Source organism: Salvelinus sp. IW2-2015, linkage group LG30 (genome assembly GCF_002910315.2).
Source record: "Salvelinus sp. IW2-2015 linkage group LG30, ASM291031v2, whole genome shotgun sequence".
Lineage (NCBI taxonomy): Eukaryota > Metazoa > Chordata > Actinopteri > Salmoniformes > Salmonidae > Salvelinus > Salvelinus sp. IW2-2015.
Window position 1 is genome coordinate 19149029 of NC_036869.1, and position 16631 is coordinate 19165659.

General features: G+C 43.5%; 1 protein-coding gene across 4 annotated transcripts in view; it reads left to right on the forward strand.

Annotated features, from left to right (window-relative positions):
- Positions 1–2108: 2108 nt before the first annotated feature.
- LOC111955323 (AF4/FMR2 family member lilli) overlaps positions 2109–16631 on the forward strand; it is a 23294-nt gene continuing 8771 nt past the window's right edge. Inside the window, exons 1-4 of one of the 4 annotated variants that reach the window (XM_023975527.2) lie at positions 2109–2650; positions 11061–11108; positions 11537–11574; positions 15402–15495. In XM_023975527.2, the coding sequence (XP_023831295.1) occupies positions 2623–2650; positions 11061–11108; positions 11537–11574; positions 15402–15495 (208 nt within the window). In that variant the 5' untranslated portion in view covers positions 2109–2622. Of the gene's footprint in view, positions 2651–11060; positions 11109–11536; positions 11575–15401; positions 15505–16631 lie in introns of all 4 variants that reach the window. The other 3 variants (XM_023975526.2, XM_023975525.2, XM_023975528.2) reach the window with 3 other exon arrangements.

Here is a 16631-nt window from a genome sequence, read left to right on the forward strand (position 1 = left end):
CACAACGCATGTGCACACAGGCACCTACACCGGTACAACACACCGTGTATCCCCGGAAGGTCTACCCCGAGGGTTGGTGATAGAGGGGAGGTACGTTCCGTGACGCCTGGTCACCTCTGCTGGGACACGGGCTGGGGCACCCGACGCTGATGGCCCCAAGTAGAGGAATTAGGGGAGAGTGCCCACCAGGCCGTGCAAGCCACATAGAGGGAAGCACCGTGCACTCATCCGTGGTGAAGACAAGTGAGTGAGCTAATCGAGGGGAACGAGCTCCGGTGAGGCACGAAGCCAAACAATACGAGAAGAAGGACCCGAGCCAACCGCTATGTTATTTTTTGTTTAGTTTATTTTTTTGTTGCAAAGTAAAGTTGTGTTTTCTGACTAGATCTCGGTCTCCTGTGTCCACTCTGCTGCACACTTCAACCCAACACCCCACGGTTTACCACAAAGAATAACAAAACAAACAACACAACACACACACACACACAGCACACACACACGACAACACACACACACACACACACACACGCAACACACACACACACACAACACACACACACACACACACACACACACACACACACACACACACAGTGTAACCACTGTCACGATCGTCGTTAGGTGAAAAGAGAGGACCAAGGGCAGCGTGATATAAATACATCTTCTTTTTAATAGAAGAAGAAACAAAACAACGAAACACTATACAAACTAGACAAAACAACAAACGACCGTGAAGCTATCAAACGAAAGTGCAGACACACGCAACTAACGCCAAACATAGACAAAAACAACACCAAACATCCCCCAATGTCACACCCTGACTAACTATAAATAATTAAAGAAACAAAATAACTAAGGCCAGGGCGTGACCACACACACACAACACACACACACACACACACACACACACACACAGAACACACAACACACACACCACACACACCACACACACACATGCCAGCACACACACACACACACACACACACACACACACCACACACAACACACACACACACACACACACAACACAACAGAGCTATAAATAGAAATATGGCTGTATGTTTTTTTTCTGTATGCAGACCCACGAGCATCCATCCCTGCCTCTGTCTCCCTTTCACCTCTCCTCCTCTGTCACCCTTCCTCATCCCTCCCCCCTCTCTCCTAAAATACTAATTTGTGCATCTCAGTCTCACCACTCCTTAAAGAGCCACTGAACACGCCAATTGGCAAGGGTGCTTTTCTGTTGCTCATTACAAAAACTAGATTTCAGTTTTGGAGGAGTGTTTCCTGACCGATTAAGCCTATTTCAATTACTCAAAATCCCCAGAATGAATCTAAAGTTACTCTAGTAATCTGTCATAAATGTTTTGTGATTTTTCCAAGGATGTTTGAGTTGCACAATCTTACCTCTAAGGTGCTTGGTGCAGTATTTCTCAAGTAAAAAAATGCAAATGTACATTGTCAAATCRAAACCCAACCTGTTGTGAGGCATGGATTTTCCTAACTTTGTTTACATAAGAGGAGATTGACTTCCTGTTTACACTTTGTAGTCAATTTTGACACAAGAATAACCACATAGGCCATTTTCAAAGGGATTCGTAGCTTTTTAAAGGCCGTCGCTCTATAACACGACTCAAAGCCCCCCTCCCCCCCCCGCTTCACTCCTTCCTCCTCAGCTCCCCCTCTCTTCCTCTCCATCTGTCTCTCTCTCTTGGTGTTAGATGAATACTTACCCATAAGTTATTATTTTAGTTATTATATTCTATATTAACCAATAGATGTTTGCGTATTTTAAACATGTTTTATCAGTTTGAACACATTTGACATTTTTGGACAGCCAATGCTGTCAAAGCATTGAGCTCCCTAGGGGAAAAGCCAGTATTCAACGTGTGAGATTTGACTCTGAGCATAAAASCAGAAGCTGAGGGAGTAGGAGAGAGTCCGAGAGCTTAAGGACTCTTCCATTGTCCTCCTGCCTCGCCTCCTCACAATTGAATCCCTTTCTGTGTTCATATGCATATTGTGTGAGTGAGATGGAGAGAGACAGAAAGWGGGAGGGGCAGAAGGAGAGGAAAACAGCTGTACTGCATTGTTAGAGCGAGAGARAAAGAGAGAGGTGGGGGAAAAKATATATACTAGACACTCATTCTTCACACCGGCGGAAGATACAGAGGACATTTSCATTTCATAGAATAGGTCAATATCTCTGCTAAATTTGTGATGCTTAAATAATTTAGAGAGTTGGGATATTAATGGCATTGAAGTAACTAGTACTTGCTTGTCATCTTTCCCTCCCTCCATCCTCCCCTGCTCTCAGACACATTGACTTGCTGACTGACTAACTGGGATGCTCCAGCATCGCAACACTGGACTTTGTGTGTCTCGTGGTGTGTGCCAGTGTGCTTGACGGAGGTAATGAGAGAGAGAGGGAGCGCGCGAGAGAAAAGCAGAGCAAGAGGAGGAGAGAGAGAGAGAGAGAGAGAGCGAGTGAGAGACGTGCACAAACGCACACACACATACGGAGCGAGACGGGAGGAGAGAAGAGGAGTGGAGAGAATGCCTGGCGAAAGGGTGGCGCTTCCTCGCTTGCTGCTTCCAAGGCCTCTGTGAGAGAGAGACACCATGGGCTGCATCGGCTCCCGGACCATCAGTAAGCAGACCCCCATCTTTTCCCCCTTCTGCTTTTCCCCCAGTGACGAGAGAAATGGAAGAGGGTGGGAGTGGGGGAGGTAAGGAGGGCTCTCAATTTCTCCTCTGAAACTGTATGTACGTTTCTATGGAGACGTGTTGGGTTAACCTGGCTCAGCAGCGTCCGACCGAGGCTAGACATACAGGAGAGTTTTTTTGTTTGATCATGGTGAATGCTGAATGTGTGTGGGGACTAGGGAGAGATGGCAAGGCACCAGCATGGCAGTGGAAGTGAAGGCAGGACGTGAGACGATTTGTAGTGGACTGGAATAAGGGGCGACTCGGGTTGACATTTCTGCTTTATATCACGGATGGGCTGTACGACCATGTGCGGATGGCGATAGTTGTGTGTGTGTGTGAGAGAGAGAGAGAGAGAGAGAGAGAGAGAGAGAGAGAGAGAGAGAGAGAGAGATGCAGAAGGTTCTGAGGAGACAGAGAGACTGAACGATGACGTTAGAGGCTGTTTACAATGATCTCAGGGGAGACAGGTGAAAGGAGAGAACGAGAGAGAGGAGAGAGAAAGCGAGAGAGAGGGAGAGAGGGAGGGAGGGAGAGAGAGAAAAGAATGATGAGAAATCCTGTTAGCAGTGTCTGTATGGTGTACTGTTGCACGTATAAATAGTGATGGAGAGAGAGAAAAAAAGGAAAGAGTGAAGCAGAGAGAAAGAGAGCAGACCTCTGAATTTCATTATGGAAGAAGGATTGGAGGGAGGGAGAGATGGATGGAGGAATGGTCATGAGGAAATGGACTGTTAGTTTGACTGTGTGTGTCTGTGTGTCTGTGTSTGTGTGTGTGTGTGTACTCCCTCTTGTTTAACTGCCCTCTTGCCTTGACATAGAGCTAAGGTAACCATTCGCTGTGTCTGAGAAAATCGTAAATGCTCCTCTCCTCTGTCGGAGTGCGTCATGCCAGCGGGTAATACATTGAAGCATGCGTGCGGCAGCGCATTTCAGGTTAAGAGGTACTGTATACAATTGAGACACACAGACACACACACACACTCACTCGGCTGGACTATGACCCGCATTGGATGAGTCATAACCGGTCAAACCCAGGTGTGAGCCCGGGTGCGCTGCACATGTAGGTTAATTGAGGAAAGTTAACGGTGCCCGTAGTTAATACAGCCGGTGTAGCTACATTGAGGTGTATGGCTCAAGAGAGTTTCAGTGGTAAAACTAGCTTCATGGAGCATACTGTTGACTGAATGGAATCACATGGTCCGTGGAACTCGTATGGCCCGTCCAGCTGTGACATAGGCAGTAGTTGATTTCACTGAGCTCGATCCCTCTCCGATTGGATAAGATATTATCGCGAGTGTGTTGTACTGTAGATAGTATAACAGATGAATTAAAACGTGGTGTGTCGTTGTTTGAGGGGGATACATAGGAGAGAGGGATTGCCCTCTTTTTAAACACTTGCCAGTTCCTTTATGAAAACAAATGGAGGCTCGCGGTCGGAGATGACCTTTGATTGTCATTGAGTCTGTGGAGGATGTGTAGCATGTGTATTGAGCGTGGAAATGAAAGCCAGCCTGGCGTTTAAGAGACAAATGAGTGTGCGAAATGTGTGTGTCTGAAAACAAACTAGGGAAGGTGTTAGTGGACGTAGAATTTGTAGCAGGAAACGACACTAGGGTTTTCCCTGTTCGCTGTAAGGGAGTTTTCCCTCTGACTGGGTCTCTCATTTCTCTCTTCATCTCTCTCTCTGTCATGGTTTGCTTCTGTAGTATTTAACACATAGGGTTTTTAGAAAGATGCTGTAACTTGTGTAAAATACCACTATATTACTCCTACCAATACTTACTGCCAAACAAATAAACGGCTTGCTTCGTCGACTAAATAGACATGCCCATGTTAGTGTATCTTATCACGTGCAATGGTCCGTTTGATATCACATGTGAACTGAGGTGGGTTTCTTGTGATTAACTACAACAGCCCATTGCCGCGAGCGCTATTGTTATAATAAGCGTAACTTGCTATAAATAGCATCTGGTATGGAGTGAGGGCGATGGATGCGGAATGGAGGGGAGATACTTACAGTAAATATGGGTCAACAGCGCATCCCCACGTCGTGTTGAGATCCTCTGGGAAACATTCAGAGGAACCATGCCATGTCAACAAGAGAGCATGATCTGATTCTACTGTATCCTACTGCTTTTCCGGTGAATTGCGTAGCCTGCCGAACCTAGTTATTACAGCGTATTCCATTATGTTCATAACGGATGTTGTTCATGATGAATGGTTTGGCAGCTGTGTTTATTCCTAGACTCTGTCATTGTCTGGGAGACAACAGAGCTCTTCAACCGTGTTCACTCAGCATTGTCTTTGTTTGTCCCATGGTTCTATATCAAGGAAGATTAGCATAGCAATGTAAATCTCAGCAGTGTAGCGTGCTTACTATAATGGTTCGTCACAGGCCTTATGAGGCAGTTTATGGCAAGAGGTTATTCGATTTCAAATGGTCACGTCAAATTTTATTGGCGGCGTACACATACACTGAGTGTACAAAACATTAGGAACACCTTTCTAATATTGAGTTGCATCCCATTTTGCCCTCAGATCAGACTCAATTCACCGGGTATGGACTCTACAAGGTGTCGAAAGCATTCCACAGGGATGCTGGCCAATGTTGACTCCAATGCTTCCCACAGTGTCCTTTGAGTGGTGGACCATTCTTGATACACACAGGAAGCTGTTGAGCGTAAAACCCAGCAGCATTGCAGTTCTTGACACACTCAAACCGGTGCGCCTGGTACCTACTACCATACCCCGTTCAAAGGCACTTAAATATTTTGTCTTGCCCATTCACCCTCTGAATGGCACACATACACAAACCATGTCTCAATTGTCTCAAGGCTTAAACATCCTTCTTTAACTTGTCTCCTCCCTTTCATCTACACTAAATGAAGTGGATTTAGCAAGTGACATCAATAAGGAATTATAGCTTTCACCTGGATTCACCTGGTCAGTCTATGTCATGGAAAGAACAGTGTCACGGATCCCTCTGGAACGTTCATAATCCACACCTGTCCCCGATTCCCACTGATTAGTATTTGTATATATGTGCCCTTTGGTTTCCATGGTCTTGTCGATTACTGTTACAATGTCCGTTGGTGCGTGTGAGTACCTGTGCTGTGCGTTTTGGCTTTCGTGCCCTTGTGGATTGCGCAGATGATTACGGTTTTCGTCCCATGTGTTAATTATTGTGCGCTTGTGTTATTTATTAAAGGTACTCCTCGCTCTTTTGTTTGGGTCTCAACCCTGTGTTTTGTATACGTGTTTATTTGGTCTTCGTCCCCGTGCCTTTACATGGCACGCTGTAATTTGGGTAAATAAAAACCCCTATTACGCATTCCTGCACCTGTCTCCCGATCCTTTATACCAGCGCGACAAACAGGTGCTCTTAATGTTTTTATACTCAAAATTATTTTGCAGATGTTATAGGCCTTCATCAATCAATCACATATCTGTCATTGACTTAATTTCTTGTCTTTCATGGGTGGTGAGACATTTAGCAAAGTGGCTTGTGAAAGTATTCACCCCCCTTGGCATTTTTCCTATTTTGTTGCCTTACAACCTGGAATTAAAATGTATTTTTGGGGGTTTGTATCATTTGATTTACACAACATGCCTACCACTTTGAAGATGCAAAATATTTTTTATTGTGAAACAAACAAGAAATAAGACAAAAAAACTGAAAACTTGAGCGTGCATAACTATTCACCTCTCTGATTAATGCCCTCCTTGCCTGGTCCGTGAGTTTTGGTGGGCGGCCCTCTCTTGGCAGGTTTCTTGTGGTGCCATATTCTTTACATTTTTTAATAATGGATTTAATGGTGCTCCGTGGGATGTTCAAAGTTTCTGATATTTTTTTATAACCCAACCCTGATCTGTACTTCTCCACAACTTTGTACCTGAACCTGTTATCAAAAGCTCATTGGTCTTCATAGTGCCGCATGCATGGTGGTGCTCCTTGTTTCGTGGTGTTGCAGATTCTGGGTCCTTTCAGAACAGGTGTATGTATATACAGTCGTGGCCAAAAGTTTTGAGAATGACACAAATATTAATTTCCACAAAGTTTGCTGCTTCAGTGTCTTTAGACATTTTTATTATGGAATACTGGAGTATAATTACAAGCATTTAATAAGTGTCAAAGGATTTTATTGACAATTACATGAAGTTGATGCAGAGTCAATATTTGCAGTGTTGACCCTTCTTCTTCCATACCTCTACAATCCACCCTGGCATGCTGTCAATTAACTTCTGGGCCACATCCTGACTGATGGCAGCCCATTCTTGCATAATCAATGCTTGGAGTTTGTCAGAATTTGTGGGTTTTTGTTTGTCCACCCGCCTCTTGAGGATTGACCACAAGTTCTCAATGGGATTAAGGTCTGGGGAGTTTCTTGGCCATGGACCCAAAATATCGTTGTTTTGTTCCCCGAGCCACTTAGTTAACACTTTTGCCTTATGGCAAGGTGCTCCATCATGCTGGAAAAGGAATTTCTCGTCACCAAACTGTTCCTGGATGGTTGGGAGAAGTTGCTCTCTGAGGATGTGTTGGTACCATTCTTTATTCATGGCTGTGTTATTAGGCAAAATTGTGAGTGAGCCCACTCCCTTGGCTGAGAAGCAACCCCACACATGAATGGTATCAGGATGCTTTACTGTTGGCATGACACAGGACTGATGGKAGCGCTCACCTTGTCTTCTCCGGACAAGCTTTTTTCCGGATGCCCCAAACAATCGGAAAGGGGAATCATCAGAGAAAATGACTTTACCCCAGTCCTCAGCAGTCCAATCCCTGTACCTTTTGCAGAATATCAGTCTGTCCCTGATGTTTTTCCTGGAGAKAAGTGGCTTCTTTGCTGCCCTTCTTGACACCAGGCCATCCTCCAAAAGTCTTTACCTCACTGTGCGTGCAGATGCACTCACAACTGCCTGCTGCCATTCCTGAGCAAGCTCTGTACTGGTGGTGCCACAATCCCGCAGATGAATCAACTTTAGGAGACGGTCCTGGTGCTTGCTGGACTTTCTTGGGCGCCCTGAAGCCTTCTTCACAACAATTGAACCGCTCTCCTTGAAGTTCTTGATGATCCGATAAATGGTTGATTTAGGTGCAATCTTACTGGCAGCAATATCCTTGCCTGTGAATCCATTTTTGTGCAAAGCAATGCTGACGGCATGTGTTTCCATGCAGGTAACCATGGTTGACAGAGGAAGAACAATGATTCCAAGCACCACCCTCCTTTTGAAGCTTCCAGTCTGTTATTTCGAACTCAATCAGCATGACAGAGTGATCTCCAGCCTTGTCCTCGTCAACACTCACACCTGTGTYAACGAGAGAATCACTGACATGATGTCAGCTAGTCCTTTTGTGGCAGGGCTGAAATGCAGTGGAAACGTATTTTGGGGATTCAGTTCTTTGCATGGCAAAGAGGGACTTTGCAATTAATTGCAATTCATCTGATCACTCTTCATAACATTCTKRAATATATGCAAATTGCCATCATACAAACTGAGGCAGCAGACTTTGTGAAAATTAATATTTGTGCCATTCTCAAACTTTATGCCACGACTGTATACTGAGATCATGTGACATTGAGATTGCACACAGGTGGACTTTATTTACCTAATTATGTGACTTCTGAAGGTAATTGGTTGCACCAGATCTTATTTAGGGGCTTTATAGCAAAGGGGTGAATACGTATGCACGCACCACTTTTCCATTTTTGTTTTCTTCATATTATTTGAAARAAGTTCTTTTTTTCATTTCACTTCACCAATTTGGACTATTTTGTGTATGTCCATTACATGAAATCCAAATAAAAATCCATTGAAATTACAGGTTGTAATGCAACAAAATAGGAARAACGCCAAGGGGGATGAATACTTTTGCAAAGCACTGTAGGCCTTCTTCAATTTCCCATATGAAAACACACTGCTGAACATTCTGTTGAAGCCTTGACCTGGCCAGAGACCTGCTGTAGCTTGTTGTGTACTATTTTGCACCGCTCATCTTGTTTGTTATTCAGTTCTATTGAGTGTCTTTGAGATATTGCATTACACAGGAATGCCCCCCAATATTGATTTCATTAAAAGTGCTGACAGACTGACTGACGGATGCTCGGTATTGAGCGGAGCATGCTCACTGTGTCGCATACACCGTACGGCTGATGACGCGAGTTGACAGACGACTCGCAAGGTGACGGACATGGGGCCAAGGTGACTAGTCGATGGAATTTACTTGACGGGTGGTCATGGTTGAGCTGCTACTGACCATTAGAGTGGAAGACTGCTAGTGGTCATAGGAGAAGAGGGGCGAGAGAGGCTCAGGGAGAGGGAAGAGGATGGGAGGAAGGAATTTGGAAGGGTGAGAAGAGTAAAGGAGGAATGGAGAAAAGAAGACAAAGAGAAGCATGGCTTGTGTTAGGGTGGCTAAGTGTTAACTTAATCTCTGAGACATATCATTTGAATTAGTAGCATGTTGTTTTGGTGATTTTTCCTCCAATAATAGTTTGGAACAGCTGTCCAACTCATTTTTTACACAGTAGTTACTCACTGGGAACACACTGGCTGAATAAACTTTGTTCCCACGTCATTTCAATGAAATTGCGTTGAACCAATGTGGAATAGGCATTGAATTGATGTCTGTGCCCAGTGGGTATGTATTTCGGGTCCAATGCTTTTGTATATTAGGTTGACAGTATTTATGGTAGCTCCAACAGTTTTTATCACAAATAAAGTCCCCTCATATAGGCTACGGAAATCGATGCTGAAAGGTCGAGGTGCCATTTCCCCACGTTGTCACTTTGGTTTCAAGCCCTGGTCTTACCGTGGCCATATCTTACCATGATAGTCGCTGCATATGCACTCAGAATAAAAAATGTTCAGTACTATGTCCTGCTAGAACTCCATTTGGCACTGGTACTGGAGCTGAAATGAGTCAGGCTTTGGCCTTCACCCGGAATCAGCGTTAGGGCGTACGTCACCCACCGTGTGTGACAGCCAAGACGCCCTACTCGGCCCCAAGTGATCGCAAAAGACAGATGACGGTGGTCCTTAACATTCCGAACCACGAGATCTGTCAGGAGCGATTGCGGCAGTGGCCGACGATTCTCCCTTCCCCCGCCGTTTGCTTTGATGACCCGCGCGGCTTCTGGCTTTCCGCTCGGTTGGTCACAGCAGGCTAATGCACCCGTAAGGAATTCGCTCAGTGCAGCGAGAGCGGCGAGCCCCTGCTATTTCGCCCACTGCGTGAACCTAGTCCTACCCTTCCCCAGCTCACACAATAGCTCGGAACAAAGCTTTTCCCCCACCTTTGTAATTGTACAGTTGTATCATAAGACTGCTGTGACGGTTGAGACCTTACCTCTCCTCTCAAACGGTTCAATATCTGACTCAGATGTTTTGAATCATCAATGAATGAGGGAAAGGAAATTCTCTACAACGAGACAAATTCTACAGCAAAGTGGAGGAGGCTYAGTTCTCTATGAGATCAAGAGGTCTGCCTGTCTAGTTTACTACAAGCTGTTAGATGACAGTGATGCCTATGAAGATTGAAAACCTCTTGACAGGCCAGGGTGACAAGCGTGGGAAAAGATGAGTGTGTTTGGGCCTGTTTTTTKTGTGCATGTTTTACAGATGGATGGACCTCACACATGAGGTGGTGATCAACTGTGGACACAATTCACTGTAAGAAATATTGTGACGATTGTTTTAACACCAACAAAAAAATATTCACCACCTTCTCATTCCATTGGTTAAGATGCAGGCTTGATAACACACCATGGACACCAATTGATATCATTAAAATATTGGCCTACTGGAACGCTCCCCCTCCTCCTCCTCCTCTTCCTCCTTCTCCTCCTCCTCCTCCTCCTCCTCCTCGTAGTTTTGTCCTTTTTTCTCAGCCCCATCTTGGTATACCCTTGGTTTTCTTTTCCACATTGAGTGCTACTACCTCTTACTCGCCCTCTTTTTTTCGCCCTCTTTCTCCTCGGTTATCTTGGAGTTCCATCAGCTTTAGAGGTCTCTGGTGTGTGAGTGTCTGATGGAGGAAAATGGCCTCCAGGTTCCCCTGTGTRTCAACTCAGCTGTAGTTAAAGTGTTTCAAATCAGATTTTAGAACTCAATTTGACTTTCTTTCATGTTGGATCTATTTCTTTACTGTTTTTTTTGCCTGTTTAAAGGACACGTTCAAGTGTTAAACGTGTTCAGATTTAGATGGGGTCCCTTAGATAGTCATGAAGATGTGTTTCAATTAAGAACTCCCCTTTTAACTGTATACATGTTAAAGTGAGATGTTAGGATATAAAACAATACAGACAAGTGTTTTAAGGATTTTGAATTCAATTAATGACTTTTTTCAGCTTATATCTGTGTGGAGAAGAGGGCACGCAATGCAGTGTCAATTTACAGTATGTGCCAATATAATATTACTTTACTATATTTTCTGTATTTTGGGTATAATAATACAATATGCCTTACTAACAGTTGAATAATAATGAAAACATAACAGATTAGCATTTAATGTGTTTGAATGCATGATTTAGTAGGCCTACTATCAAATGCATCCTAATGATCATGCAGTTGAAATATGACATACCAAACTGTCATTCGAGGCCGTTAAACATAATCAAGTATAGGAATCTAAAGATCTTGGCTTATAATGACACATATTAGTTTTTCCTAATGTGCTAACAGTTGGTGCAAATAATAATCACATTTTAGTGCTTTGTGTGAATGTCAGCATAAATGTTGGAGAGTGCTGTCAGCTCTACTCAGTAATGGTTGCATAAGGCTGCCTTCATGTTCTTCTATCTGCTTTTTCTATCTTTTTTTCTAGCAGCGGACGCTGTTCCTGTACGGAAAGATGGGGAGCAGGTATGAAGGACATTTCGATATACAGTACATTTTATCCCCCTGAAGTGAAATATAATTTGTCTGGATTTTATACCATTCCAGCTCTACTCTCGAGTGTATTTCATATTTATGTCAAATGGATCCTTGAGCCAAGATGGCCATCGAGGAAATGAGTCATTTCATGGTTTCTCATATCTAGTAGTGAAATTGAGCTTGTTTCGTTCACGCTGCTTCCTATACTGAGAGTGCCATGACATAATGTTGCTCAGAGATGGTTTGTATTGAATTTCTCACAGAGGTCACCGGAGCTGGTCTCGAGAGCCAAAACCATTACGGTGCTATATATAATCTCCCACTCCAGGGACATAGCATACGATCCATCTCACTCCTTTACCACTGTTGCTGTTTGGTTTTTCTCTCTTGAAAGAGGCTACAGGGCTGAATTGCAATACACAACGGGTTCTTTTTAAACAGAAAAAACACACTACACATTGACAACCAACAAGACCACCACAGATGTTTAAATACAAAGAAAGCATGCTCTACTATACTTAATATGCGATTTGATATTTTATGGGACCCCCCCCCCCATCCCCCATCCCCCATCCGACAAGTAGCAAAACACAGTTTAATTTAGACGTTGTGATAAATAAAAAAATGTTACCCCATATATTTCTGGATATGGTGGATGAAATCCGTCCAGATTCAGATGAATGAGTTTGTGATTCAAAGATGCCACAGTATGATGTCAACACAGTAGTGGCAGCTGAGCTGAAGGTGGATGCAGCCAGCAGCCTCGTAACACACAAGGTTAGAAAGACAGTATGCACTCCTCTGGACTGGCCAGAGTTTGATGGCAACAACACGATTTGATGGCAACAACTCCTGATGTCTGATTGGTCGATTGACACAAAAGTGCTTCACCGGGGGAAACCTGTTCCCAGAAATCACTGGGCCTGTTGCTAGGAAGAAGTTCCAAGGACGCTGACACCCTGCTGCTCCATGCGCACCCTTTCTGTTAATGATAAATCCTTTCTAGTGACACCCCACACCGCAAGCCCTCGTAAGTAAAGAGTAAGCACTGACCCCGGTCACTTTCTTCAGTGAATAATTCAGCATTTTGTGGGATTCGTTTATCACCATCCCAACTAAAACTGAAACCCTCTGGGCGGCTAGCTTGGACTTCACGGGGATTGCTAAATCACTCTGACAACTCATGAGGTGTTTTATAAGAAGGTATTACAAAGTGAAAAAAGATTCCCTTGCAGTTGCAATACATACTCCTATAGAAACAACAAGAAATGGCAATACAGTCGGGAATGTTTAATTTGGACATTTCAGGCCCTTCTCAAGACCAGTCTCCATAATACATATTCCTAGCAATAATTTACACCAGGCCCCTGAGTATGTGGGAATGGAATCTAAAATGTATCTGTGAATCTCAAATCTAGTCTGTTCAACTAGGTTGGACTGAGCAATACTCATTATATCCAACCAACTTCCAACACCTCTCTAAGGCCAGCCTAATTCTTTATGACAAAATGCAATGGCCAATGGGCATGCTGCAGTAGGGCCACTTAACTGCCTGCAGAAGTTGCTGTTGGCCCTGGCAACTAGGTCAGATTTGACCTCAAGCCTTTCCTTGTTATCATAACATTGGAGTATGATAGGCTTGATGATGATGATGATAGGCCAGATTCCACAATTCTATGATGAGTGTATGCTCTCAGTCGGTATTAGATAGAATGTCGCGACCCGGCCCGCCTTGGGGGAAAACAACCCATTTTTACCTTGTTGATCCTATTGGCTCACAGAAAACACTTGCCCTTTTTCAAACACAATTTTCTTGTAGTATTCTTGTTTTAGCCAATTACAAATCTACATTTAAGAAAAGTACTTTTCGACATTGCCCTGCTCCTGAGAGTTCTCACTTCTTAGAAATACATAATATTGTAGGGCTTCCCTCATGCCTCTTTTTATGGTGGCGCTAGCAGCCTCGTGAGTTCCAGCTAGCTACCGACCAGAACATTAAGCTAACCAAGACCAACAACACAAACATACAGACTATACTAAACAAGTTACATGTCTTACCTTACCTTACTGAAATATTTTCCACACACATAGCATACTTGGACTCCAGGTCCCCACAATTTCCCACTCTCCCATACCGAATAGCCTGCAGCCACAGGGCTGTTCTCGCAGGCTCTATTTCCCTACGTGGGAGCATTCTGAACTGTATGTCGGGATGTTTGACCTGGTTACATTTACACTGAACAACACACTAGCTTTTGGCATGTTTTGTTATTTCTGTATAACTACAAATGTATGATGAAGTTGTCTTTTTTACTGGAAAATAATGTTTGTTTTTTCCTAATTTGTGGGTGTGGTTGAGGGGAATTACTTATGACGTGAATATCGACTTGGCGGATAGCAGGAGAATGACATCACACGGGGCACCATTTTATGTATGGGTTTTCCTCACAAGGGGCACAGTTTCGTCCTATTTCTAAGTACAGTATGTGTTATGATAATATAAGATATTATTAAATTATGAATAATTAGTTATATACTATTATTGGGAGGGAAGCACGACAAACACCAACACTGACTTCAATGGCAATACAACCATTTTTTTGTTTTGTTTTCCGATTTCCAAAGCAGATGGTCAAGCTGATATGAGAGAATCTATTCCTTCACAGACAGTGAATTCTCATATCTAATCTATCCAAAATGTATCAATATTTAAATCCCCCGGCCGCCTCGTCCAAATCTCTCTTCCTCTTTTGATATTCCATCACTCACATTCTTTCTCTTCCTCCCTCCACCCAAATMTTTAGTACTTTACTACCACTGGCTTCGCCCTGCGAATCTTTTGCACACCTTATTTGTCATTTTYTGTTGCTGTCATTGTCGTTGTAGCTGTTCTTCTTTTAATCCTCCTCTCTGTTGCGTTCCCTTTCCCGCCTCCTCTACACACATACCTACTGTATATCTCTCCTGGCTTTCTTCCTCTACCCCCCCCNAAATATGGCTCCCAATCAGAGACAAATGAATGACAGCTGTCTCTGATTGAGACCCAATCTAGGCAGCCATAGACATAACTAGACAACCTAACAATACTCTATCCCATACACATACAACACCCATAGACTAACCAAAACACACACAACATACAATGCCCACCCCAACTCACGCCCTGACCAACTAAACATAATCAAAATAACATAAAAATAGGTCAGGAACGTGACAGCAAGGGAATCAATGTAAATCCTTTGCTAATCTCGCCCTCTTCCTCCTCCGTCCCGCCGCGTGGTTCGGCTCACTCTGTCTGTAGATAAACCAGAGTTTTTGTCCTTCACTCTCTCCCCGTCCCACCTCCCTCCCTCTCTCTCCCCGTCTCTCTAGCTTAGCGTTGCTGCTAATCTACTGTGCTGCCTGTGTTACATAGTATCTCCGGCTGGGGGATAAGAAGCTGTAATAACCTTACCATAATCTACGGTAGCTAATAACGCTAGCTGCTAGCGTGATGCTCCTTTATTTATCAAGCATATGAATCACAGGCCCTACAGGTAGAGTCCAGTGTCTGCACATTGAACTACTGCACCACTGTGCTGACTATTGCTGGTTTGACCAAAGTGCCGATATGATTTGGGATGTGTTGGATAATGTAATGTCAATTTTGCTTAATATGATGGTAGTTGTATTTGATTGTTAAGTAGAATTTACATTTTGCATATCTAATCCTCAACCAATAATATTGTTTTGCCCCCTCTCAACAATCGGCAATTCCTCCCCCCTTTCTCTTCCACAATTCTTTCTTTCTTTCCTCGCCTCATCCCTTTCTACAGCTCTCTATGGAGGACACCACTTCCATCCTGCCTCGTCTGAAGAGGAACTCCAGTGTCTACGGGATCGGTGCTCTGGCTAAGTCCTCACTGACAGGTGTGTCAGGTGTGTGTTTGTCCTGGTAGATGGTAAACCAACGCCATGTTGGCTCCAGACAGGAGGAGGAGATGGAGCCAACATGGGTGCCCTTCCTGTTTCACTCACTTCCTCCCCATTGATATCTAATGCACACGTCAATTTACCACTTATGGACAATTGATGGAATCCAATCAGATTTGAAAAAAAATCTAAATCAAAATCTCCACAGGCGTGTTGGGAAATGTAGTGTTTTGTAGTGTGTTGGCAAGGCAGGTTTATGGCTCTGTGCTTGTCAGTGCTTTGAGTGTATTGTTAGTGTTGTGGTCGTGTCTGTTGCAGTTGAAGTACATTTGATTTGATATCGTGTGTATTTCACAGTCAGACTATATCGACCTTGGAATGATGAAGACCTCAAAAGCATTACTTTCCTTACTCCCAAAATAACTTTGCATAACATTGAATATAAATCTACGATGGATATTATTTTATGAAGGAAATTAGCATTTTTATGAGGACAACCTTTTTCAAATCAACAAAGCTTCAGCCCAGCATATCTGCTTTTGCCCAATGTATTCAGTTCACACTCAGTTGATTTAATTCGATTTGTATTGTTCCCCCAAACACTTACACCGAATGAATAGTACATCCCTCGTTATCGTCAGATATTTGCACTTTAATTAAGGATTTGCAGTGGTGCTTTCTCAGAATTAGGTTTACAGCGAAGGTAACTTTTGTCACATTTGAATTACAAACAAATGCTTAAAGTCTAATGAATCTCGTCTTCTTGATGAATTTCAAAAGTGAAGACTGAATATTAATATGGTTCATGGAGCTCATCGATCAAGTCAACAAGCCATGATGAATAAACAGACAGCTTTTAATAATGCAGTAAGCCCCATCTACATCAACTTCAATCTCCAACCACCCAGATTTGCTAAGAGACATCCATAAAAGAGGAAGAAGCCATTTTGTACTGAATTCTATGCCTTCCAGAAAGAACGCATAACCCGTTAAGCATTTTCCTCGGTTCCTAGCCCATTTCACTTCCTGAGCCCAAATCCGTCGTCGGAGGTGCCATATTCAGAAATTGAATGTGTTGTGAAGCAATATTCCCCCCCCCCCCCTATTCTTTATTTAGGCGTGTCCCGTTCCAT